The 26,099-nt window shown below is 40.5% G+C and overlaps 1 protein-coding gene across 6 annotated transcripts in view; it reads right to left on the bottom strand.

Moving 5' to 3' along the window:
- Positions 1–26,099, bottom strand: part of sh3pxd2aa (SH3 and PX domains 2Aa) — a 117,343-nt gene that overhangs the window by 27,176 nt on the left and 64,068 nt on the right. For 4 of the 6 annotated variants that reach the window (XM_071504706.1, XM_071504707.1, XM_071504711.1 and 1 more), the window contains 3 exons: positions 21,505–21,549; positions 16,972–17,100; positions 884–997 (listed from right to left, as the gene is read on the bottom strand). In XM_071504706.1, coding sequence (XP_071360807.1) covers positions 884–997; positions 16,972–17,100; positions 21,505–21,549 — 288 coding nt within the window. The remainder of the gene's footprint in view (positions 1–883; positions 998–16,971; positions 17,101–21,504; positions 21,550–26,099) is intronic. The other 2 variants (XM_071504708.1, XM_071504709.1) reach the window with 1 other exon arrangement.

Raw genomic sequence — 26,099 nt, 5'->3', positions numbered from 1 at the left:
ACAGTGACTGCTTGGTTGTGACATCATGAAGTTACAGAAGTCCTGATGGCTCATTTTAAGGTTTAGTTTCTAAAAACAGAATTTCTCTGTGGACTGAGCACTTTGATACTTTCACAGCATCAATATAAAACCCAGACCTCAACAAAACCCAGGTCCTCACAAATATAGTAAGACAACGATGTGTGTGTGTCTGTGTGTCTTTCAGAATGTGAATAGTTTGATGAACTATGGTGACAAGCAAGTCTTCATGTTTCTTCGATAATCCAGTTGTGCCTACTGCAAAATAAGCCATAGCACGATCTTTGTTTCATTACCACACACTGCTGCCGATAAACTGTGTGCATGTGTATATGCACAAAAGAGTTTTGCAAGTATTTCTAAGCATACATGTGTGCGTACTTATTTATCTTTCTATTTGATTCCTTTGGTCTAAAAGCAAAAAAGGGGTTGATGACACAGTCATGAAATGCTCCACTCCAGCAGTTAGACTAAACATTAGGGAGGAAAGGGTCACAACAAAACAAGGCTCCTGCAAGAGTTGCAGCCTCCCAGGGGAGTTGAAAGGAATTTTTTGTGGTGCCAAAATATTGCAAACCCTTTGGCTGCAGTCTGGTACCATTTCACCATGGTGCTGCAACTGGTCTTCGAGGTTCCTAATATGTGACTGGAAGTGTGTTTGTGAGTGTGTGTGCAAGTAACTTCTGTTTACTGCTTTTAGGTTGAGATGTGAGCACAAAAACACACCCACTAAAAGCCTTTATTGAGAAAACATGGCCTGTTCCATACAGCCTTCTCGAGTAACGAGTCAGCCAGATTGACATTTATGTCTTTCCGTGTTTTATGATCTAATAATGTGTTTGTGTGTGTGTGTGACTGTGCTAACCCTCTCCAGTCCTGGAAGTGCCAAGATCCAAATCATCTCTGGTTCCATTCTGGGAGTCCAGGTATGTGGCCGGCACCCAGCCCTGCTCCTCTGCTGTGCTGACAAACCACCAACCTAGAGAGAGAGAGAGATGGGAAAAGACAGAGATGAACATATTAGTACTCCTAACAAACATCAAGGCCTGAGGGACAGCAGTGAGTATCATTCCCACGTGGTGATTTACAGCAAACAATGGAAATTACTTGTCACTGTTGCTATTATCTATCAGCTGTAGCACAATGCACCATGACTGTAAATGAGCGTGCATTGGCACGACAGCACATTCAGCTTGTTTGCCTAATATGCTGGGCTTGTGTGCTGCTGTCATCCCCAAGCTAAGCGGCTCCAAGTTGGACAAATCAACGTTATGCAGTGTAAAAACCTACAAGTCTACAAATATGATAGAGGCACTATATGAGGCTGTACTTAGGTACAATGGTGCTTTGGGTGAAGGACTAATATCAGCATGGAAATAGGCTCATAGTAATAATGTTGCTGATTATGTTTAGCAGTTATATTATTACTATGCTCACAACCTTAGGTCCTGTTCAGACCTGGTATTAACTACTCTAAGTACGTCTGTTCAAACCTGGCTTTGTGATCGGATCTCACTTCCCTGCTTTATATGCAAATAAACACACATGTGTTGTTATTTTTAGCCAATCTGACAAACAAGTTTGTTGTCAATGTGCTTTTGTGTGTGTGTGTGTGTGTGTGTGTGAGAAAGAGAGAATGGATGGATTACTATTTGAAATAGTAAAATATTTTCGGTTCATTATGAAACTGTGTTGGGACTAATTAGATTGTGGCAGAGGACGTCAGTAGAGTAGGCGGTCCTTCAGTGTGGCCCAGGAGTATTTTGTTAACAGAATGTGGCCACATCTGACCCAGACCACCTCCAACTGGAGTCTGAGTGATCAGATCGAAAATGCGCCCTTAATACCTCTTGAGTGCATTGACGTCTGTACTTAGATTTATCCACTTGTGATTGGATGACATGAGATGGATGTTAATACCAGGTTCAAATTAGGCCTTAGTTTAGGGCGTTAGCATACTAACATTTGTCAATTACCACTAAACACAAGATACAGCTTAGGTTGAAGGAAATGCTGGTCATTAACCAAACTGAACATGCGATGAATCTGACCTGGTGATGTTGCTACAGGATAAGTCAGGGGATTGCAATTCACCATGTAGAGACCTTAAAATGTACTAAAATGTATGGCAATCCATTCAATAGTGTATGAGAAATTTCTCCCAAAACCAGAACTGCAACCTCATGGTGGCGCTAGAGGAAAAGTCATGAGATCACTAAGGTCATTAGGCTTCTTTCTCTGCAGAGCATTAATGTTTATTCAAAATTCCAATGCAATCAATCCAGCAGTTTTTGACATATTTCAGTCTGGTCCACAGGTTTCCCAGACTAGCTATTCTTTGTTTCTTTTCCTCAAATCTGACTAATCTTGTGTCTTTAGGGAGTATCATGGAGCAGAAAACCTTTCCGCTCAGGAATGAGTCAAAGGTCATGGTAAAACATTACACTGATGCACAGCATTTGAATTAAATTTCACTTGAATCATCACCCTGACTAAAGTTGTAGAGATCAAGCCCTGAGTTTGAGTGATTAGTGAGAAGTTTGTCATCACATCAACACTTTTCTGTTAAAGTATTCACTAACCTGACTAGTCACAATTACAAAAACACACAAGTTTGAACTGCAACCAAAACCAAAAGAACCGGGAGAGGAGTCATTTACATCAATCACATTTTGACAACTAGTATCGACCTTCAGCCAAGAGTGTGTTTGCGAAAGTCGGAGGCCAGTGATGCCTTTGTAGCATTAGGGATCATATCAATAGGGCTAAAAAAGATGAATATGTCAGATGTGGCTTCATTAGTGTAGCTGCTGCAGCACCCGGCTACAACCCAATTCTTCCAATCTATACAGCATTTACTCTGTATGGTAATACATACACCAGGCATGATAGCTGGCTCTGTCTGAGGCAGGTATGAGATTTTGTATCACTGCGTTTTAGTTTTTTTCTATTTACAACAACAGTGTGGAACAAAGCCTTTGCGAAGGCACTGCAGCTCCACTAAAAGTAAGTGGTGAAATGCCTAGTTTGTGGGCATTTCTAATAGTAGTTGCTGTGAGGTATATGTTTAATATACACACCCTAAATTTCACCACTATCCCAGGGATTTCAGTGGGCAACTATGTCCTACTACTAACGTCCTTTATGTGTGATTGAATGCGTAAATGCAGTAGTATTAAAAAAAGAAGAGTGGAGAAGTAAAAGCAAAATAGCAACAAACTCATTTTTTTCTTTCTCAAAATGAGCAAACAATTAGGTCATCGAATGCAGTTACAGCCATATGGCTCAGCTCTCTAATCTCTAATGTGGTTGGAGAGGCCTGAGTGAATCAACACATCACACCCTTTTTTATTACCCGGCAAGACACCAATCACATTAACATGTACTATGAATGATGTGGAAAATGTGTGTAACATAGAGTTATATCACAGGGAAAGAAACAGTCTGGCCACAAGGGGAAGGTGTGTTCCTACTGTATTAAACAGCTACAGTGTAACATATTAGAGAGAACAGCCCTAAAGAAACTGAAATTTGATTAGGGCAGAGAACATATTATTTTCAGATGATATTTCAGATAATACTGTTATGAATGAATTCTCATAGCTATATTGGTTCAACTTTTCTCAACTATTGCTAAGTAAAAAAAAAAAAAAATGGCATTTATGAATAAATAAAAATATTTAACATGTTAATTGCTGCGAAGAAGTGTTGGAATTAGCAGTATTTATCAGAAAAGATTAGTATTTAATGATAACCGCAAGGCATGCTTTTTGAAGTAATGATAATTTGATTATATTTATTATCTATTTCCTTGTTATTTAATTTAATCACTGTCTATAATTATCAGAAGCTAAAAGTGAAATACTAATATGGGAAAAAAATATATATATAACACAGAGACAAGTAAATGTTTGCTATTTAGGAGCTGGAGCCACAGAGCATTTGGCATTTTTGCCTAATAAATGACTTGTTTAATTGATCATCAAAATTACTGTTGTCAGATTTTATGCTTATCAGTTTAGCAATTAAATGGCTAATAGTTTCAAAAACTCACATTCAAACTTTTTATGTCAGTGCAATGTTTGATGAGTGCTATCGCTCAAGGTTCACTTCCCATATTTTCCCAGAGCTTTCAAATGCATTTCTTTCTCAACAGATGGATTTTTCTCAAACTTGAGACTAAGCTATTTTCATGAGCTGAGGGAGACCTGAGTAAAGTCTACCTGCTGAGGAAAACCATGAGATGTGGTTGAAAGAAATTGAATGCTTGATTTCTTTCAAATTAATTCTCTTGATACTAGAATTAAATTTATTTAAATGATCTGAAAACATTAAAATTACCCATCAACATGCTTCTTTACAGATATATTTGCAGGTAGTTTACAGGTAATGCGAACATAGTTTAGGAGAATTTGTAGCTGAAACAGTACCACTCTCTGACAACTGAATGTTCTTCCCAGATAAGTAGCGCTGAGCTTCACTGATGCTATGTAGATTATATACATAACAACAAATTCATAAACAGGCATTAAAATATTACTGGGTTAACACTTAACAGACCACAGCAAAGGAGTCAGCCCAGCCCCCTGCATGTAGCCTCATCCCTCCTTATATCTATGTAAGCAGCGAGAGGCCTAAGACACCGTGACAGTGACAGCTTATGTGCAGCATAAATACACCTTCCAACACACACACAAGTGCACTGTCAACACAGGAGTTAATTCAACCTGAGGGCCAACAGACGCATAGGGTTATGCACAGTAGCTGCAGTGTAGCTCATCCAGCCTGAACTTCCTCACTGTTACACTACCTTTCTGTTGACTGTTAGGGCTTGCCCGCCAGCTGCTGTCTGACTCCTGCAGAGATGTTATGGTGCAGTCTGGCTTCAGGAGACATCAGTGCAGTTCATGTTGGACCCATCAGGATCAATGTAGGATCCTTGGTCTCGACTGGTGGAGGTAGTGGTTTCATTTGTAATACTATTCGACACCACAACAGTTTTACAATGCTTATTAAATCTCACACCATAGCTCGGCATAGGTTTAAGAAGCATGGTGTTATGAGGAACAGCACTCACGCAGCGTTCAGTCTTATAAACTTGGGCATCTATAGGACTTTCATTGTAGGGGCTCCTTTGCTGCGTGAAGGTTAAAAAACATGGGCTGTGACGCGTTGGTAGCTTTAAACTGTAGAATTAACTATGTGAATGTATTTTGTATGTGTTTATATGTGAAATGTTGAAGCAGCCTTTCAGGCTTTAGATTCCTCTTTTAGGAGAGTTTGTGTTTTCATTCCCAATGGCTTTAATTTATTTTCTGCTTTGCTGGCCTAGCAGTAAGAATAGCTTAGTCCATATGAAACACATTAGGGCTTTCATAGACTGATTCATTGCAACTACTCAAAAAACTAAAGAAGAATTGGAGCCACCTGTAAAGAGGAGAGCACGGTTTCTTCTCAGAGACAAATGCAGGAGCTCTTCCTCTCTTTAGCCCACCTGGCACACGGTGGAAAAACAGAATAATAAATCTCCTTTGCTGATGACTGTTCACTATCAACAGCAGCAAGTGTGCACCCCCCAGCTGCTGCATATCTTGTCTTAAAGCTGATGGGAATTTGAGTGTTTGTATAGACAGAGAAAAGAAAGAGGATCTTAACAATAATCCTAATGACTCACATCTAAAATCTGGTAGAACATTAACAAGAGAGCACAAGACAAAACCATAAGGTAGTGTTGAAGACATGACAGCAACTCTGCAACTATGGTATGGTTTTTTTTTTTTGCAGAATCCTTATGTGGTGGGAGTTAAATGGTCTGATCATTCAGAGACAGGCATGATCATACTCCACCATACCAAAATTCAAAATCAGGAATGATGTGATTTCATCTGTTTGTGAGGGTTCAGATCACAGCTGCAGCACTGTCCACAATGAAGACATTGTAGAAAGTTTTCATTAATGCCAGAATGATGAAAGTTGCAGAAGTCCAAATGTGGGGAATTAAAAGCATGAAAGGTTTTCCCCAGACCACGAAATAATAAAACTGTTTTAGTTCCTTAAGTTGTACTTGATTAAAGAAAGGCAGACTCCACGTCTCTCTTTAGCTGTACTGCTGATTAAAGCTGACATCAGAATAAAAGATTATTCACGATTTCAAGTGGTTGGGGAAAAAGAAAACTGCATGTGTTAAGAAAAACGAACAATATCACTTGGCCATTGGCAAGCTGGCAGATATCGTTTTTCTGTCTTTCTCACACACGAGCACATCTCAAAGGCCAGAAACAATCGAGAAGCCTCTCTATCTTATTCACAAACGAGAAGCTGCAGACAACATCATGTGCACACATGGTAGTGCGAGGCAAGGTTTTGACAAGACCCAGGTCCCCTATAAATCCAGCACTGGAGAAAGTGGGCACAGTAAAATCAGATAAATGAGGACCAGAAAGACTGCTGCCCCCCTTAAATATACACATGCATTCTACTCTCACAGACGATAGAATAGACTAGAGACAGGAGGGGTAAGAAAAACAAAATGAAGATGCAAATGGAGATGCAGATGCGGGTACAAGAGATAGAATGAGAAAGATAGAAAAGCAGTGACTCTCACTGTAATAGCCAGCTGGCAGTAAGACAGACCTGGGCCCTGAGAGAAGTGGGCTGACCATCATTTGTGAGAAGCATGTAGACAGATTACAGTTTTCACAGAAAATCTGTCCCGTAGGAGGAGATCTGGGCCAGAGATTGGCAGCCAGATGGAGAAAAATTACTCACAGTCAATTAAAGCAAAGCATAACTTGGCTCGGCATATGCTTGGAATGATGCATAAACTGACCAGTGAAGATCAGCAGGGGTGTGGTAGGCCCAAAAGGGCAAATGTGCTCACTTGCAAAGAGAATGACTATGGACATAAACCAATTTGCTTATTTTTGTCCTGTTAGTGGCAATGCCAAATTGCCTGGGCATGCTAGGAGCTGGGCAACTAACCAAAAAAGTATCAAATCCAACCTTTAGAACTTCTCACCAATTTAAAGGTCCCATATTTTACACTTTTCCGGTCTTTTATTTTAAGTGTTGATATCCTTAATAAGATATATTTGTGGTTTTAATTACCAATGTAGTTTTATATCTCCTCTCTCAGGCTTCTCTGAAAGGCACTGAGCCTCTCTTCTGATTGGCTGTTTTCTGAGTGATGGAATAAAAATATAGCAGATTTCAAGTAAACACTCAGAGAAACCAAATTCCGTAATGTTGGATAGTGGGTCCAGGTGGGCTGGGCTTGGAGCATGGCTGAGAGCAGCGACTGCTTTGGTGTGACATCACAACATTACACAAGTCCTGACAGCTTATTTTAAGGCTCAGTTTCTGAATACAGGCTGTGTGCATTTCTCTGTGGACTGAGCACTTTGATACTTTCACAGTATTAATATAGAACCTAGACCTGATTTATAATCAAAAAAGACATGGAAGTCTCACTTTATACAGTATAAAAACTACTACCTTGTGTTCAGTCACGTGCCTTCACCCCATTCAACTAACTTTAGTCAGCGTTCATTCAATGGGAAGTTGGCGATATAGATGACACAAGGGCAAACACTGAGTCTCAACCCAAGCAGCTCCTACTTAAAAAGAATGCAGAGTCCATCATTTGGGCACACCGAACAACACTGAACAAAAAGAAGTCAAAAGCAAACACTGCAGAAAAAGGATTTCAGGGACCAAAGGTTACACGCCCAATTTGTTTAATCACTTGGAACACAATCACATTGACAAACAGGAAGAGTGCAAGGCTCAAAAAAGAGATAGACCAAAAAACACTGGGTTATTTATGAATTGTAATCACGGTAAAAATTTGAAATAACTGTGATACTGATTTGAAGTCATATCACCCTAGCTTTAACTAAATAGAATCTGATGCTGGCAAAGCAGGGCAAAAGTCTGTCGTCATGCAGAGGGGTTCAAATTAGAATTAATAACTGTGCATACTTTTCAACAGTATCTTACAGTCCTCTACAGTCACAGAAGTAGTGGTATGAAGAATTAAAAAAGAGCTTAAGAGGAAAATTAAAATCCTCACAACTTTCTCCCCTCCACATGCCTGGCCAGTCGAGGTGACTGTCAGAAAGTTACAAAAATTGCTGAATGCAGCCCCCAATTCTGACATCAGAAAGAGGTGGTGTAAGGTGGTTTCAGGTACTGTTCAATGAGCACTCAGTTTGAGCATATTGATGCTCAAACTGCTGATGATATTAGCACGACATGAAAAAATGCTCCTCATTCTTTTAGTGAATCCTCTGCATTATTGCAGTGGGGGTCCCAGCACAGAGGGTTCTGACCAAAACAATCTTGGTTCGTTGATTGGTCAGTTCAAATTCTTCCTCATACTATTGCAAACTACTGAGCAGTGTTAAGGCATTTGGTAACCCTTTAGACTCTTGGATCTAACACTAAAATCAACCTTCCAGGATTGTTGTTGATTATCTTATTGGTACATGAAGCAACACACCCTAACCAACACAATTCTTTGTGGGTTTTTTTTATGCAACGCCATTTAAACTTCTGGTAAGGATTTGTCTATTTCTTCATTGGTCAAGATCAAGATAGCACAACAATTACAGGCCAAATTATTGTTATTCAATTATATATGGAATCATGGTACCCAGAGGATGGGGATTTTCCAATAATGCACAAGAAATATCAAAATCCAATGTACATGTATTGCCATGTGTGAGAGTCCATTTTGGACACTCTCTTCCTTTACCTCTACATGCAAGACGTACTGTAATTACCACTTTGCACACAATTTTTGTCTTTATATGACGGACAATTGCCCTGCATGTTGCTACACACATTCATGCTCTACAGAGAATATACCAGGAGTGCTCATTTCTTGTTAGGTGTCGGGCCTTTAATTGTGCAGGTACTAAGTAAAATACAGCCCCACCCTCTTTGCCTATAAAGCAAACACTCGAATAGAGTGCTGCTCGGGTTGTTGTTTTTTTTTGTTTGTTTTTTTGTGTGGTTTTTTCTAAATTGATTTACACTTGCTTGTTAGTTTGTCTGACATAACATACCCAACTGTTCTCGAGGATTTATGAGGCGCTCAGCAACTAATGACTAATATTCAGAAAGGTTATGCTGCAACACCTGCTCTCTCCCACATTTATACACTCACAACACAGAATGTGAATATGTACGACAGTGGAGGGGCTGTAATTGGCTTTTCTACAGTGCTGAGCTCTAATTGAGCTTTCTAGCTACACCATGTCTCGGCAGGCAATAATTGCCTGTCTTTTTACCGCAGAGGGAAAGTGGAGGTCATAGTGAACACAGTGGTAAGCCAAATGAGCACAGAAAAATTATCACTGACCATCATAGACCTGGGCCCCCATTTGAGAGATTTGAATGAATGGGAGATGTATGCAGTGCCATTGGATCTGAAAAGTAAGGGTGTTAGAAATGAGACCTAGGTAAGAAAGACAGCAAGAGATTGAAGGGGAGAAAGAGATTACAAGATTGGTATAGGGAAAGACAGAAAGAGAGAAGACAAAGGGGGAGAGCCAGCAGATGCTTGGCTGGGGCTTCAAAGCCATAGTATTTCACACTAATTCCCCATCCAACAACAACACAGCACTTTTTCCTTTCAGTTTCTCATTCTGGGCTTGTAGGAACGATGATCAGACAGCTTTGACAATGATGTCTGTTTGAAATGCAACATTTGGTGGCGACCCACAAGGTGATTGTCATTCTTGTTTCATCCTCAAGGCTTCCAATTAGAAATAGCTCCCCTGGAGAGCAGTGAGTGCTGGAATTCAGTGCTGCTTTTGAGGGCACTATATTGAATTGCCTGCTTATCTTTCTGCAGACTAAGCAGAAGTGGAGATTTAAAGAATATGCTTAAAATAGCAGCACAACAATTGAAGCTGTGAAATCAGCCACAGTATTATCTTTAAGATGGACTGCGCCTGCTTCGCTAATGGGATAAAACTGCAACAATGTTCTCCTGACCTAGAAGCCTCATCATCATCATTTAAAAATATTCTTTTCATGCATTAGCTGGACATTATAAAGATGATAAAATGTTAGTAAAGTGACTGAACCACATTTCCAACTGGGAACCGGACACAGTCCCTAGCGGTTACAATTATGTATTTAAAAATCTGCTGACCTTTGATTAACCCAGAATAGTTTGGATTAATCACAGCTGCACTAACCCTCTGACACATGAAGGTAGTCTGCTTGAATTTGGATGATATTCATTCTCAAAGGGCAAGTCTGAAACTACAGAAAATACATCTAGATGTGTATTAAAACAGAGCTAAAATCTTTTTAAGTTTCATAGAATAAACTTTATTTTGATGGGATTTGATGAATACTTCGTTCTACATGATTTGTTGAAATCCTTTATCGTGTTATCCTTGAGTTTATATGAGGTACTACTGCAGTAATGTGAGCTCGTCTACTCCCACCTACAACCTGTATTCATCTATAGAAGAGCAAACTGGGAGAGGTTATTTCAAGCAACACACACACACACACAGTATACTGAAAAAAAAATTACATTTACAGCCATTCACAATTGATAAAAATCCCAAAAATGTGCATTTCTTATTCTGTTGAGTTGCTTGATTGCCCATCAAAATCAATAAGCAATTCATTCATTTATTTGTCATTCTACTTGTCCTTATGGGTCACATCTACTGGTGATTTAGAGTCACCAATAAACCTGAACCCTAAAAGCTAAGGTTAGGTTTAATAAACAATGAATTGCAATGTTTAGTACTTTATAGTACAATGGGGGACCCACTTCACTAATCTATGAGCATTAGAAGTTTTGGTAGACTGAGAAACTACCTTAACTGACCATCCAAGCTGACCACAGCCTCTGTTCACCATTAGGAAGAAAACTGCAATTTTTGACAGTCACCTCTCAAATGTAAAGCACATGAGATTGTATTCAAAAGACTATTTCTTTAGGTGGAGTTTCACATTCAAAAACTTCAAAGCTCATCTCAAACTTAAAAGATAGGGTATGTGAGGGGGCACCCAGCCCTGTTCGTGCTGTTTCTTCTTAGAAAGTCAGGGCCAATTTCAAGGTTCTGGTCTTTATTGACACTAAGATGAAGGCATTACATCCCAGTTTGAAGCTCGTGTTACCTGGTTGAAGTTTTCATAAAAAACGGGGGTCTTGTTACTGAGCCAGACTTGTTACAAGTGAAAGGGGATAGCTGGTGGTGGGGTTTTCAATACCCTGTGTTGACTAAACATCACGGTCTGTGGGATCAAGCTAAAACCTCTGCACTGATCTCCCATACGTATCCTTCTCTGGTACACACACACACACACCCCTCTGTGTTAATATTATCATCGTGCTCATTAAAGATGGCAGACTTTTCAGAAATGCAGAGCATCCATGTTTGTGGATTGAAACACACTGTTTTTAACATGAGCTCCTGAAAGTGGCTCCACGATCAGCTCCTCTGAGCCTCCACTGTACCCAGATTGTCTGAGCTCAACTCTGAGAATGAAGTGACTGAAGCTGTTAAGCACTTTTTTTACTGCCTCAGGGTGAAGTTAGCTAATGCGGCTAAGCTAGGGTGTTGTGAGAACAATAGTCAGCCATTTCCTGGCTCAAGATGTACCACCCTGATTGATGCTGGCTGTCTATTTTATAGCTTGGAGGCAATGCTAATGCTTGCCTCCAGCCCCCCATGTAAACTCTGTCCAAAACAGCCTCCTCTAATGCAGAACATCCTTTAAGCTCACCCTCAGCACACCTTGATTAAAGACATGGGCTACATTTGACAGCCAAAGGCGGAGGGTATGTCAAGTTAGCTTCTCATGTAAAACCCTTTAAAGCTCCCTCCAGACGAGGCTGTTAAAGGGAAATGCCACATTATTTCACATTTTGGAGTTTTGATTTTTTGAAGTATTAATTGGAGTATTAATATAGAACCTAGACTGCTTTATAATCTAAAAAGACAAGGAAATCTCACTTTATACCATATTGGACATTTAACTTATGATGATCATTATGTTTGACATTTACATTTCACTGACTATTTCATTGACATTAGTTGCCATCGTACATCATGACATCACATCTCATAGGGCTGATCTCTAAGAAAACACAAAGTTAGCACATGACTATATTCAAGGTAATAAGAATGAACTCCTTTGGCTCAGACAAAACTAAACCAGACGTCTGTCTCAGCTTTCTTAAGGGGTAGAGCCTTAAGTTGAGATTGTCAAATACACTTGGTATTTCAGGAGAATGAAGTCATTGCTGGAATTGGCATTTTTCAACCACTACAGCATACAACTGTTGTAATTATTTCATATCTTTAAGGTAAGGCTTACTCTAAGCCAAGTGGAGCTTGAATATAAATGGCCTGATGTAATGTGAGGTTGTGAAACTGAGCTATATGGGAAACAGTCTTGAGCCACACCAAGCACACCACTGAGGACAAACCTTTGGAAAGGTGTTGCCAAAATTCCTGGCATTGATTCTCCCTCAAGCAGCAATTTTACCAGCTGACACACAATGCCACATAACTGAGAGATGTCTATAATGTTTCAGTGCGGCCTATAGTAATTTATAACTGAAACCCACAAAACCATAACTGTTATCATTTTCCAAAATGGAGGATTAGTATTATCTGGCAACACAGCAGGAGGTGCTTTATGCAAGGTGCAGAGTCAAGTGCAGACGGGGGTAAGCAAATCTGTCTAATCTCTGTAAATCAACTGTGACAAAATGCCCCTGAAACTTGGCAGCATGAAGGGCCAAGATATTTGAGCAAATGGCCTCTCCGGCTGGTGTTGTGGCTTGGGCGGCACACTAACCCAAAGGATCCCGTTTGCAGTTTAGTGTCAAGGTCCTCCTGGCAGATCCATTAGTCTCAGTTGATGAAACAAGGGGAAAAAAGTTTTTTTTTTCCCCCCATATATTTCCCTATTATGTAGCTGTGGCCACAGAGTGGAGGGCTTGTCACTTAAATTTACAAATCATTCTCTGAGATGATATTAGAAAGCGAGGAAGAAACCAGCTGTAGCCAAGGCCGTGTGTTCAGAGCACTGATGTAAAATAAATTTTCAAACAGTAGAGAGCTGACACAAAATAATGGGAGAAAAGGGGGGTCCAGATGTCTCCATTGGGACACTGTGAATACATGGTCAGACCTCTAAGCCACCAGCTCAACCCAAAGCTACAAAATGTGTTGTACATATACAGTACATCATTACTTTAAAAAGTATACACACCTATTAGGGCCAAACAATATGGACAAAATTTCAAACTGCATCAACTGTCTGACACATTTGAGTCACCCTGAATGTATATTAATGCTGTAGAGGTATAATACAAGAAAATATTCTGAAACTTAAGTTTTAAAAAATGAGGGTTGTTTCATATTTCTGCACCAGAAAATTACATACCCATTCATTAAATCAGATATTCTTTTTGAATGGAGAGACTACCATTCAGTGTAACTAAGGTCTTTTACAGAGTGTTGCATCATGGGTTGTTTGTAGCCTTAATGTTGCTAGGCTAGTGAGTGTTTTAAAGTCCATCTATACTATAGACTAACTATACTGGACTAACTAAACACTATTAAGGCTATAGATTCTATAGCTTTAATAGTGTTTAGTTAGTCCAGTTTAACATGCAGGAGTTTCTGAGGGCTCATGTAATGTTTTGCTGCCAAAGAGGAAATTAATTCATGAGTGAAAAGAGTTCATTGCGTCTCTTGACATCTCTACAGCAGAAATAATCCTTAGAGACATTCATGGTGTTGCACATTTGTACACACAAATAGTTACATTAATAAGAGTATGAAGAATGCAGACCAACAGAGACCAAAAGTAGTGTAGGGGTGTATATAGACCACTCATTTATTCTAATGGAGCCAGTTTAGAACATGATGCTGGTTGTCTGGTAAATAAGTTGCACCAAGGTCAACTTTTGCTGCAACACTTAACTCAACAGACCTGACCAATAACTGTGTGAAGTGGGTGTGAATGTCAGATTGTTGGTTTTGTCGACAGTTGTTGGACACAGCCAGAAAGGTGTAGGGGGGCTGGGGTTTCAGACGCCATTTGACAATTTCAAAAACACTTGAAGGATTCTATCAGTAGTTTTTACCATGGATAAATGTTTGCTTTTTCAGGATACTGCATGTGATTGACTGTACGGTGACAATCCAAATTTACTCACAGAAAGAACAGTAAACACGCTTTTAAAAACTTTTAACTCAGGATTCTAGTACAAACTGTATTAATCCATGTGCCCAACTTGGTCATCCAAGAGGGACCTCATCTAGCACTATCTAACACAGGTCTGTGGCTTTTTAACCACACTGACCTTTCTTCTCAGTCTCTTTCACATCACTGCCTCCCCTTAGTCCGACACACCATATAATTTTAACTGGTGACATATGCAGATTTATTTTCTCCAGCTGGGACATTCCTCTCTCTAGACGCTGTACGGTTCCCATGTCCGAGGAGGAAACAGAGGGAGAAAACCAGGACAGTGGCCCAGACAAGGCCTCTACTCTTCTCACATGGACGATTCCGGCCCATCCAACCCCAACTCCCTCGGTGATTCATAAATGTCACTTTACTTGATAGCAGCCCCAACATTATGAGATAGCTGTACAACAATATGTTGATTTAACCGGGTTTCTGTATGAAGATGAACCTCGTTGACACAGTTCAGTGAAACATCTGAGTCTAGATTTGCGAGGCCAACAACTTCTCACAGGGGCAAAATAACAATATCTGATTCCAGATTTGTACCTATAATTAAATCAGGTCAAGCTGGCAGACACTGAAAAACCAGCTTGCATATTCTGTGTTGAAATGATTAACAGCACATTAATGCATGACACCATCTATGCTTCTAATGTGAGGGAAAAAAATCTACGTTTGAAGAAAAAAGCAGGTAAAATATGGTTTCCAGGATTATAAGATATCTCAGATTTGCACTGACACTGACAAGGATGTTAAAGAAAATAAGCTCTAATTAACAGTCAAACTTTCAATGACTATGAACTGAAACATCAAAGAAAATAAGCACGCACAGACCAGGGGGTTGTGGGATATTAAACAAGCTCTCAGATGTGTTTGTTTTGGCGAAGCCTCTGAGTGATGTCATCATCATCATCATCATCATCATCATCATCATCATCATCATCATCATCATCATGGCTGTTGCTCCAATTCTTTGGCCCAGTAAATGACGGCAGCACACATGTATCCAGCTCTTGGGCAAGAGTTCCTCAGAGATCAGAGGATGCTCTTCTTGCTGTAAGTGCTTCAGTCAATGTGAAATGTTAATGTTCAGAATGAAGCTTTCAAATGGATCTGGTGAGCAGATGCTGTCAGACCGGATAGGGAGAAATGGGATCACCAAAGAAAATAACTGTGGCTAAGGCGCCCTAAGAACATTCATTAAAGGTCCCATATTTTACACTTTTCTTATTTTTTATTAGAAGTTTTATCTTCTATTATTATCTATTTTATTATCTATTAGAAGAACATTAGAAAACATCTTAAAGTAGTTTTACATCTCCTCTCTAAGGCCTCTCTCTTCCTCATCTGGTCGGTGAGCCAAATCACCACAAGATGTGGAAATTTCACTTTATATAGTATGGGACCTTGCAACAAAAATTAACTCCAAACAGTGTCTGGCAATTAAAAAGTACAAGAGAAAGACGAATTTCCCCATAAGTCAAGAGTTAACAGGAACACTTAACATTTCAAAACCTCACAAACAAAGCTGAGGGGAGCACCATAAATTAAGACATCCGCAATTCTCAAGAAGCCACTGATTTCCGTGAGACTTCAAAGTTTGTCCGAAAGCCACATTACAAAAAAAATCACTTCCTATGCAAATGTTTGCTCTATCAAAACTTTATTTAATACTTATCTAATTCATGTTGACAGTGAACAAATGGAAACTGCACCTAATACTACGTGAATGACAAAATGACAAGCTGGTTCCACACAAACTGATTCATTAAGGTACATTATCACTCAATGATGAGCAAGCCCAGATAGCTCAAAGAGAATACGGTAGATTCACATGCGTAATCAGTGTGTAGACAAGAGCGGGGAGAATGACAGGGACGCAGCGTGTTTTTGCCGAGCTCTCTGCTGAGTTCTTTTGAGTTGTGCAAGCTTCTGGCTGCAATTCACTGTTTGTATGGAAAATGAGATTCAGCTCTGGATTGCTTAACAGAATTTCCCCAGTGGGGTAGGCAAGGTGAAAAGTGAGGTGTCACATCTCTTGGTGACGCACATACTACACTATTGTCTGTGTGGTTCACTGGATACAGTACATACTACTTCATCCTCACAGATGTTCCAAAAAGAAAGACACCAATCAAACATCTCAATTCTCACTTTAAGAAAGCTGAAAAATTGCCTCTGAATTTATTTGACATTCTTGCTGCAAAAGGCAAGAGACTGGCCTCCAGCCATAACTCTGCCTTTCCTCTACGCTCACACACTCAGAGGTGGTGCCAAGCCCCAGCTAGGAGATCGTTAGACTGGGAGAAGAGGGGAGAAACTGAGGGAGAGCAAGAGCAGCGGGAGGGAGGCTGGAGTGGGGGACTCTTGCAGACAAAGGGGGTTAGAAAAGGAGGGAGTAAAATTCAAGAAAAGGGAGGGAAAGGGGAGACAGAGAGGTGCTGAGTGAGCATGACTGTGTGTGAGTGAGGAGTGTGTTTATGTTACTAATGTGTACTCAAAGAGAGGCAGATACAAACAGGAAATAACAACCTAACAAACAAATGTCAAGCAGTTCTGAGAAGAATGGGCAAAGAAGGCACATTTTTAGAACCCAGTTCAACACGACACATGTTAGTAATAATGTCTGTTATGAATCTAAGTGTGGATATGGATGTCAGAAGTCAACACATACATGCTTGACACAAACAAAAGAAAGAGTCCACTCACCACTTTCGCTCTTCTCAATCACGTCCACTGTCTCACCGGCCTTGAGGCTGATCTCTGAGTTCTCCTGCCTCTCATAGTTGGCCACGGCCACGTACTGCTCCAGCACCATGGGCTCCGAGCTGTCAGTCCCTGAGGGGAAGAAACAGGCTGTCAGCCACCTGCCTGCCGTGGCACCCCGCGAACGCCCACTGCAACCAACTACACTGCCGCTGCTGCTGTGCACCCGGTACGTCGCCATCGGCCAGCCCCCGCTCCCTGCCACCACTGTTCCTCCTCCTTGACCAATCAAAATGCGAGCTCACGACTTGGCTGCATAGTCCCAAATGTCTGGCCATATAGCTGAGTCGACCCCCGGCCCACAGCGAAGGACTGAGGAGCATTGGAAGGAATCAAAACAAAAGGAGGGAACGCGTAGGAATCATCTGTTGGGACTACATCTCGCATTTAAAGTGGATCCATGACATGAACCAAACTTTTAAGATCCAAAGGAAAAGATGGAGAGGGAAAAACAAAAAAGGAGAAGTAGAGGAGCTGCTAACGGCTGGACGGGAAGACAGGGGAGAGAATGAGTGGAAGAATGGTGAAGTTTCCCTGTGGAAAATCAACAGTGCGGTTGAGAGGAAAGGCCTCCCCTCCACTTCTGCTGGGAGCCAGCCGTTGGACAGGCAGTCGGGAGGGGGGGTGAACACACCAATCATGGTAGTCGGCACTGCTGGCCTTAAATAGAAACATATGAGTGGACTAGAGAGAGAGACAGAGCGAAACAGGGAAGGAGGTTGGGTCCATGTTTATGTGAAACAAAAGAAGAAAGCATTTTAGTTGGGGTTAGGCCACTCTGTTTTCTCTCTCTCCTTCTCTCTGATGTTTAACCTTTTCGACGCCACCAGTGATTTCATCCGCAGAGCTCTCATGATCCATATCTGATCTGAGCCGCGGACATGCTTATTTGCTTGTTTTGCACAGAGAAATCACCCATGCAGATTCAGAGGTACATTTCAGCAGATTATGCTTCACATCCTGTTGTGCTCTGTTGTTTAAGTTTCTCAGTATCAGTGTTGTGATCAGGAACAGAACAAAACTGCACTAAGAACAAATAGATGGATGTTGTCTGGCCAAAAAAACAGTGTAAAAAATCATAGATCATTTCTAACACAAACTAAAGTAGATGTTAATATCTGACCACTTCAACATTTTAGGAAATACACTTGTGTTCTTTTTGCAAGTAAGAACAACAGCCAGTCTACTGTGGTCACACTGAGGTTGCTAGGTGTGGTACAATCATGCCTGGCAACCTGTACCACCTGTACTATAGCCAGACACACTGGAGAAGTGGTGGGCAGACAAATGAACAATTATTTATCAAGAATTCTTTTTTTTTTTTTTTTTTCAATTTACAGACCTTGGCAGGCATATCCATGTCCTGCCTGCTCATCTAACTCCCAGAAAGAAAGCTGAAATAATCTTGAACTATGCCTTTCAAAGAACTAGCATTCAAGGAAGAAGAATGTGTCACTGTTCACAACCAACTTTGGCACTTAAGATTGACAGTAAACGCTGTGTTTTCCTGAAGAACATAATTCACCTGGGAAGTTGGGCTGAATCTTTAGATTGTTCAATACCGACTTTTTGAAATGAAACTCCATGTATATCACGGGCGTATTTGCACCTATACTGCAATATGTTGCCAACAAAGTCAAATCTTAACAACTGATTCATGCCATCATCACACTGTATGGCTGAAACCAGAAAGAGGCCCATCTGCTGCTGTCAACCTGTCTCAGTTGATGATCAATCAAACATGTCCAACATACCAGAGAAAGGAGGAGTCTCATAACTCAGGTGACCTGTGGCATGTTTTCTTAGCACAAAGTCTCGTGTAAGTTTTCTAAGATGGGATCAGAGGTTTGGACAGGGGAGGGGGCAGAGGAGAGCTGATGAAATCAGAGAACATGCAGCAGACAGACGACAGCCAGAGATCCTCCTGAGCAATATTTATCTGAACACTGTACATCATACATAAAGGGGAAAGGCAGCAGCAGCAGTGACAGTCCAGAAATCTTTAGCACTGCCTAAATAAAATAAAAGTAAATATCGTACTTTGTCAGCAGATCTCTCAGTCTCTCTGCTCATGACTGCATCTGAGATAGTAAATTCTCTGCAGGTAACCACTGCAGTCATTTTGTTAATGGGACGAGACCTTGGACATGAAATGTATTTTTAGCAGTTAACCTGTGGATATCCAGTATGTCAGATGCAACTGTTCTTTAAAGGTCCCATATTTTACAGTTTTCCAGTGTTTTATTTGGTGTTGATATCCATAAGAAGACATATTTGTTTTTGTGAAAGTACTAAAAACCATCTCAGTGTAGTGTTACATCTCCTCTGTCAGGCTTCTCTCTGGAGCCCTGGTGACAACTTGTAACTCAGAAGAGGCTCTTATCCTCTCTTCTGATTGGCTGCCTGTTTCCTGAGTGATTGCAAAAAATATAGCAGATTCCAGATAAACTCTCAGATAAACCAAATTCTGCTAGGTTGGTTGGTCCAGGTGAGCTGGGCTTGGGGCATAGCTGAGGGCAGTGACTGCTTTGTTGTGACATCAAAAAGTCCACATGGCTCGTTTTAAGGCTCAGTTTCTGAATATTGGCTGTGTGCATTTCTCTGTGGACTGAGCACTTTGATACTTTAACAGTGTTAATATAGAACCTAGACCTGCATTATAATCAAAACAGACATAGAAATCTCACTTTATACAATATGGGAACTTTAAGGATTAGAATTAGGTTTAGGCCAGGCTTGGCGTTAATTTTTAGGTTGTGATGGTTAAAGTTAGGGTGAGGTGCTAAGGAATGCAATTTTGAATGGCTGGTCCTCACAACTATAGTAAGACAATGTGTGTGTGTGTGTGTGTGTGTGTGTGTGTGTGTGTGTGTGTGTGTGTGTGTGTGTGTGTGTGTGTGTGTGTGTGTGTGTGTGTGTCTTGCAGAATGTGCCAAGAGAAGATCTCCCTGTTTTAGAACAAATCAAGTCTAAGATTAAATCTGCTGTTTACAATGCAGCTAACAAGAAAGTTGCTCTCCTAAGACTCAAATATGGGGCGCCTCGGTGGCTCAGCTGGTAGAGTGCATACCATTAAGACAGCAGCCCTGGGTTCAAATCCAACCCGTGGCCCTTTGCTGCATGTCATCCCCTCTCTCTCCCTGACTTTCCTGTCACTCTCTCACTGACCTATCCAATAAAGGCCAAAAAAATAACTTTAAAAAAAAAAAAGACTCAAATAAACAAAAGGGAATAACTAACTATACTATATATTCACTGTGGCCTTGTAAAAAATTTTATGAGATTGAAACAGGTTACAGTACACTCATGCATTTAAGCAGCCCAGAAAAATAAAAAGTGGGCTAAAGCATTTGTGCAGTGCTTAAAAGATAATTAAGCATCCCTATACGTTGTAACTCAAACAAACAGGCAGGGAACACCAGGGAATGCTTGTAACATTACTTCCCCACCGGGTGAGGCTGGGTTTTCATCTCTGTCTTTCTTTAGCATTCTCCCAGGAGGAGAAATAAAGAAAAGGAACACATTGCTGAGAATGTAAGCAGCCTATGTGCAGGGAGCAATCAAAGTCAGCCTGAGGTAATAAAGCAGCACACATCCAGCTATTTAAAAGCCGTATGCAGTTGTAATGGCAGCCACGCCTTGTTGAGAAATACCACGACTCCTCTGCCTTCCATATTCCAATGCTTTTTATTGCACAACATTTCATGTTCAAATTATGTTGGTAGATTTTTTTTCCAAGTTCCACACACTTTGCACCTGCAAGAAATAGGGTAATTTTTTTTGTTAGACTTAGTCTGTTCAAAGGGGGATTTGTCTTTGCTGTTCTTAACTCGTACTGACACACTGATAGTTCTAATGGAAGGAAACCACATATCTGTGTCGTTCCCCAGCAATGCCTCTATTACAGTTAAATGTCTCAAAAAACATTGGCTAAATGTTCACCAGATGGACAAGTCTGCCTTTTGATTGTATTTGTGTCAATGTGTGTGTTTATACCTGCAAGAAAAAGAATGTGATGTTTGTTTATTATACAGATAATTTCAATTCCACTTCTCCCTCCAATGATCATTGCTATACACCCAAAGTTGAATGAGGTCACAGGTAGTGATTTAAAACCATGCTGCAACAAAATCTAAGGAACCAGACTTGACACCTAATTTCAGTCTAAGGCTCTTGCCACATGTAGACCAAAAGTCCACATTCTGGCCCTCTGGCACTGTGCCCAGCTGTTGTGTTGGCCAACCAGGTCTGCAGAGATAGATGGACAGACTGCAGAGAAAGAGAGGCTGAATTGGAGCAGATGGGTGGAAGGAGAGGATGATGACAGCGCATGCGAAGCAGATGTCGAGGGAAAGCTGAAGTGTGAAAAGAAACCAACAGAAAAAAAACCTAACGGGATGCAGCTGGCATGTCGCTCTCGCACAAGCACAGTAATCCATGCATATTCAACATGTTGACAAAGACACACAAAGCTACCTGAGGCCTCTTTCCTCGGGCTGTCTGTAAAGCCGTACATCCATACTGCAGAAGAAGAGAAGGAAGAAGAGAAGCAGACAGAGATTATTCAGTTTGACAGCATGCAGAAGCAAAAGTATGGTAGAGCAAAACCTTTAGACCTTAAGACTACTGCAATTTTAGCACTAGGTCCAAAGTTGAGGCCTATGCTCACCTGTTAAGGATACACAAAGTCATGGCCTGTGTTTTAAGCTCAGTGTCTTCTCCATGCTGAATTGAATAAAGTGCACCTGAGTGCAAGGAAATGTTTTGGTACAATAAATAACAAACACCTATTCCATTTTTAATCTGTTACTCAAACCCTTCCTCCCTCCCTCAGACTGCAAGACACTTGCTTTCCATGCTTCCCTTTCTTCCATCTATTCATGTCCTTCTCCATTTCTTACATCCCTCTATCTTGACCTCCTGGAATGTTTGAGAAGGCTGTAGCCACTTCTAAAGACATTGCTGACTGCCCACCCCCCTATCTTGAAAAAAATCATCTCAGCCCCCAACCAGGAAATCAGACGCCATGCATCAGAGCAGACAGAGACAGAGGAGGTGGTGACCAAAGATTTTGGGTGCAAGCTAAAATCCAGAGACCGCCCTGATACATTTCAAGAAAGCCACAATTTGAAGCTTCATTCGAGATCTATCAGGACAAAATAATATTTCAGTGCCTGGCTGTCATCTTTTCCTGGAAGTGAGCCAGCAGTCAGCCTACAGCACTGCCTGAGAAACAGGCCAGAACAATATGAAGGAGCTGGAACCAGGACCTAGGCAGGGCAGGCTACTGAGAATAAGCAGGAATGTCCTCTGCAATGCTACATTGGGAGATGAAAAGAGAACATATAGCAAAACACACTGGAAGAAATGTCCATCATGATGTACACTTGTATTTGTCACAAAATTGTGTTTTGCTCATATTTTGTTTAAATAATCAGCCAATCTTTTTTTTTTTAGCATCAGCTTTGTTTCATATATGGAAATCAGTGAAAATGTCTTAGCCCACTAGCATTTTTACTTCATGAGCATAAGAACATCAGCTAAGGCCTATGGACTTTTGTAGTATCAACAGATGAAATGGGAGGTTCTCTTTCAAACCAGTTTCAAGTGCCAAAGATGCCAAACACAACATAAAAACATCATCTCACAAATTTTATTTATGAAATACTATAGAATTTAAGAGCTTATTGCAGCTGCAGAGAGAAGCATTATATGTGAAGTATTTGCATGAAAATGGTAAATGGACTGCACTTATATAGCCCTTTTCAAGTCTGTGCAAAGTGCTTTACAATGGAAGCCATACTAACAAATACATTCATACAACACTTTTTTTCTTACACATAGAGCCCTTTCCTACCATACACACACATTCACACACCAATGACACAGTGGGGCAATTTGGGGTTCAGTGTCTTGCCCAAGGACACTTTGAAATGACCCGCTCTTCCTCATGAAATTACATTTCATTACAGCTAAACTGCAACAGCAAATTTTGTCAGAAATGTAATCACTGGCTGAATTAAGTGCAAAATTTATTTAAGGCATCAGAGTCGCGAGGAGGTGGTTGGAGTGGATGGCAGGTATATAAAGTGTATGCCTGGCACACCAGAGACTGGGTCTCACTCCTGTGGGGTTAGGTTTACGCAACAAAAGCCTTTTGATTAAGATTAGGGAGTCTACAGCCATGTGAGTTGTTCTGTGAGGTTATACTAAAGCACATCAGTGCTGTGTACTAAATGGTAACATGCTCATAATGATAATACTAACATGCTGATAGCTGCTGATAGCTGCTGAAAGCCGGTATAATGTTTCCCAAGTTCACCATCTCAGTTTGTCTTATTATCATGCTAACATGTGCTAATTAGCACTAAACAAAAAGTACATCTGAGTCTGATGGCAGCATCATTAGCTTTGTAGGTATTTTGGTTATAAACCAAAGTCAAATATTGACCTGCTGGTGGCACTAGAGGGAAAGTCTGTCTCTGTGGTCCATGAATGTGACAAGATTTGCATGCTGTGGTGATATTACACCAGATAAGTGAAAACCCTGATCTGCTGTTGGCACTACAGGAAAAACCTGGGGATCATGAATGTCTGAACAAAAAAATTCATGGCAATCCATCAAACAGGCATTGTGATATTTCAGTCTGGACAGACTGGCTTTGCTCTCCCTAGAGTCATGGGTTATAACATGTTTATATTCCCAAAGCTAGGTATCAATACGGAAACTGAACAATTGACACCCAGACCTATTTATCACATCAAATGTCTTTACTAAAATTGTACCAAAAGGTTGAAAAAAACAACTACATGTGTCCTCATCCAACACATCCTTTAGTTGAACTTTCTTTCTTATTTGATCTCTTCTATTTATTCTCTTCTGTTAGCTACTTTGATTAACTACAGCCCAGTTCAATGTACAAATATGACCTTTTTCATAGGTCTAACTCAAAAATGTCACTGACAAATCATTGGCAAATTGTCTATGTATGTACCATGAGTCTTATTTTAATCTAACTGCACACATAAAAATATAGATGTAGTAGAATAGAAATGGTTGAGGTAAATGGATTATGTTTTGAAAAAGACCTTGTCACCCCAGGTTTTATTTGCACACAGATTGAAGGTTTATGGTCTTTATTAAGCACATCTCATTTTATCTCTCTAGTGAGCTTGAAAACATTCAAATCCTATTTTCAAAAATGAACAGCCATCAAAACTAAAAAGAGGGCTGTTTCCTAAATAATCAATTTTCTTTTGAAGGGACCAGGTTTTTATACTTCATGATCAGCATTCTGTACTGGACCCTGGTAAGTGCTGCCCCTGCTGAGAAGCCAACAGCTCCTCTCCGTTGACTCACGTGAGATAATACAGGCCAAATCCCCCCTCACTATCCCTCAGAGCCTCAGGAGCTTTGCTGGATTGATGTTGGCCCCAGAGGGAGCAATACGGGCTGGTCCCAGGTCAGCCAGGGTCAAACCCTGCTCTCCAACGCCCTACCATGATTATAACCCGCCCATCTGCTCTCAGTGTAGTGCTCAACATCTGACTGATATTAGCTCTCCTCTCCACTTTGGGTCCCTTATGCTAACCCACCACCCCCCTCCGTACAAACACACGCATACGGACGCTTAATTCCTTTCAGGTTTGGGTGATGACGCCACAAACCAGCAGAACCAGCAGTGTTTTCTCAGTCCCTTTGCTGCTGTGGGTAATCTTCCTTGAATTCTGACCCCAAACGTCTACATTACCCTGCAATTAAGGGCCTATGGACAGTGAAAAATGGCATCTGTGAAGTCCTGCTTTCTAGCTTTGGATTGGAGGGGCTTATTAGCCATCTATCTTAGTTGTTCTGTAGATTTGGTATAATAAACCACTTTCCATCAACAAGCTAAAGCATGTGGCCTAAAGACTATGAGCAGTTAAGTATCTGTTGTGACTTTTCAGCATAATTTAATGTTTATATGTGGCCATTTTGAAGCTTTGTAGTTCACATGAACCAGTCAATGCTGAAACCTAAAGAAACTTCCTGATTTTGTTATAGTGCCAGCTAATCCTAAATCTCATTTCAGACGTTTCAAATGTGAAGCTTTGCTGAATCACAACGCAGTAACAATAAATCTAGGAAATGAAGATTTAAATTGTTTAAAGAAATACTGATGGTCGATATACTCTACAAAATATCACTATTAGTATTAGCCTCTAAAAACAGCATCAGTGGGGCCATGATGATGTTTACTGTGTACACAATCTTAGGGGTTATCATGCTAACATGAAATACAAAGTACCACGAAACACACTTCAGACATTTAGGCATAAATCAAAGTATTGGACAAATTGAAATTTTAACCAGATGATGGTGTAGATTAGGATCATCAAAGTTTTTACAATTATTATCACCAGTTACAAGGACATCTGTGCAAACTTTCATTGCAATCAATTCAACAGTTGTCAAAGTCCTTCATCTTATTGGGACCATGAAGGTTGCACAAAATTGCATGGCAATCCATGTCAAGATAGTCCAGACCTTTGTGCACCAACACACTGGGTGACCAATGACATTGCTATCCCTAAAGCTACATTGCTAGCATGGCTAAAAAAGTTTTTAAATGTTAAGTTTCAAAACATTCACAGTAAGAAGGGAATAACAACATCAGGGGATGTGTCCTTCAAAGGTGTGAGAGATAAAGAGAATGAGGCTGTAAGAGAAGGTGATAGATGAAGATAGAAAATGATAAAAAGAAGCAGAGACATCTGACTCTGCAGCCTTCAGATTTAATGGTTTCATCTGGGTAAAGTAGCCTTATAAAATATTAAGCATCAAAATTGTGTATTTTGCTTTTAAATACTTAACCCCACACTCACCTCTATCAAATAACAAGGAGAAAGCAGAATTAAAACCTCACGAGAAGGTAAACCACATCAATTATCATAAAAAAGGCCAGACAGAAGATCCCACCTCATGATGGCACTCCCTGCAAATCCTACACAGCGAGCTAAAGCTGCCGCCACCACACACAAAGACACACAGTCAGGAGTTTAAATGATAAACCCTCTTCACCTGACACCAA

The sequence above is a fragment of the Trachinotus anak genome, unplaced genomic scaffold, assembly GCF_046630095.1.
Source record: "Trachinotus anak isolate AG129_WGS33_773 ecotype Australia unplaced genomic scaffold, CSIRO_AGI_Tana_v1 ptg000019l, whole genome shotgun sequence".
Classification (NCBI taxonomy): domain Eukaryota; kingdom Metazoa; phylum Chordata; class Actinopteri; order Carangiformes; family Carangidae; genus Trachinotus; species Trachinotus anak.
The sequence above is the reverse complement of the archived record's forward strand: the minus strand, read 5'-3'. Positions and strand labels throughout refer to the sequence as shown.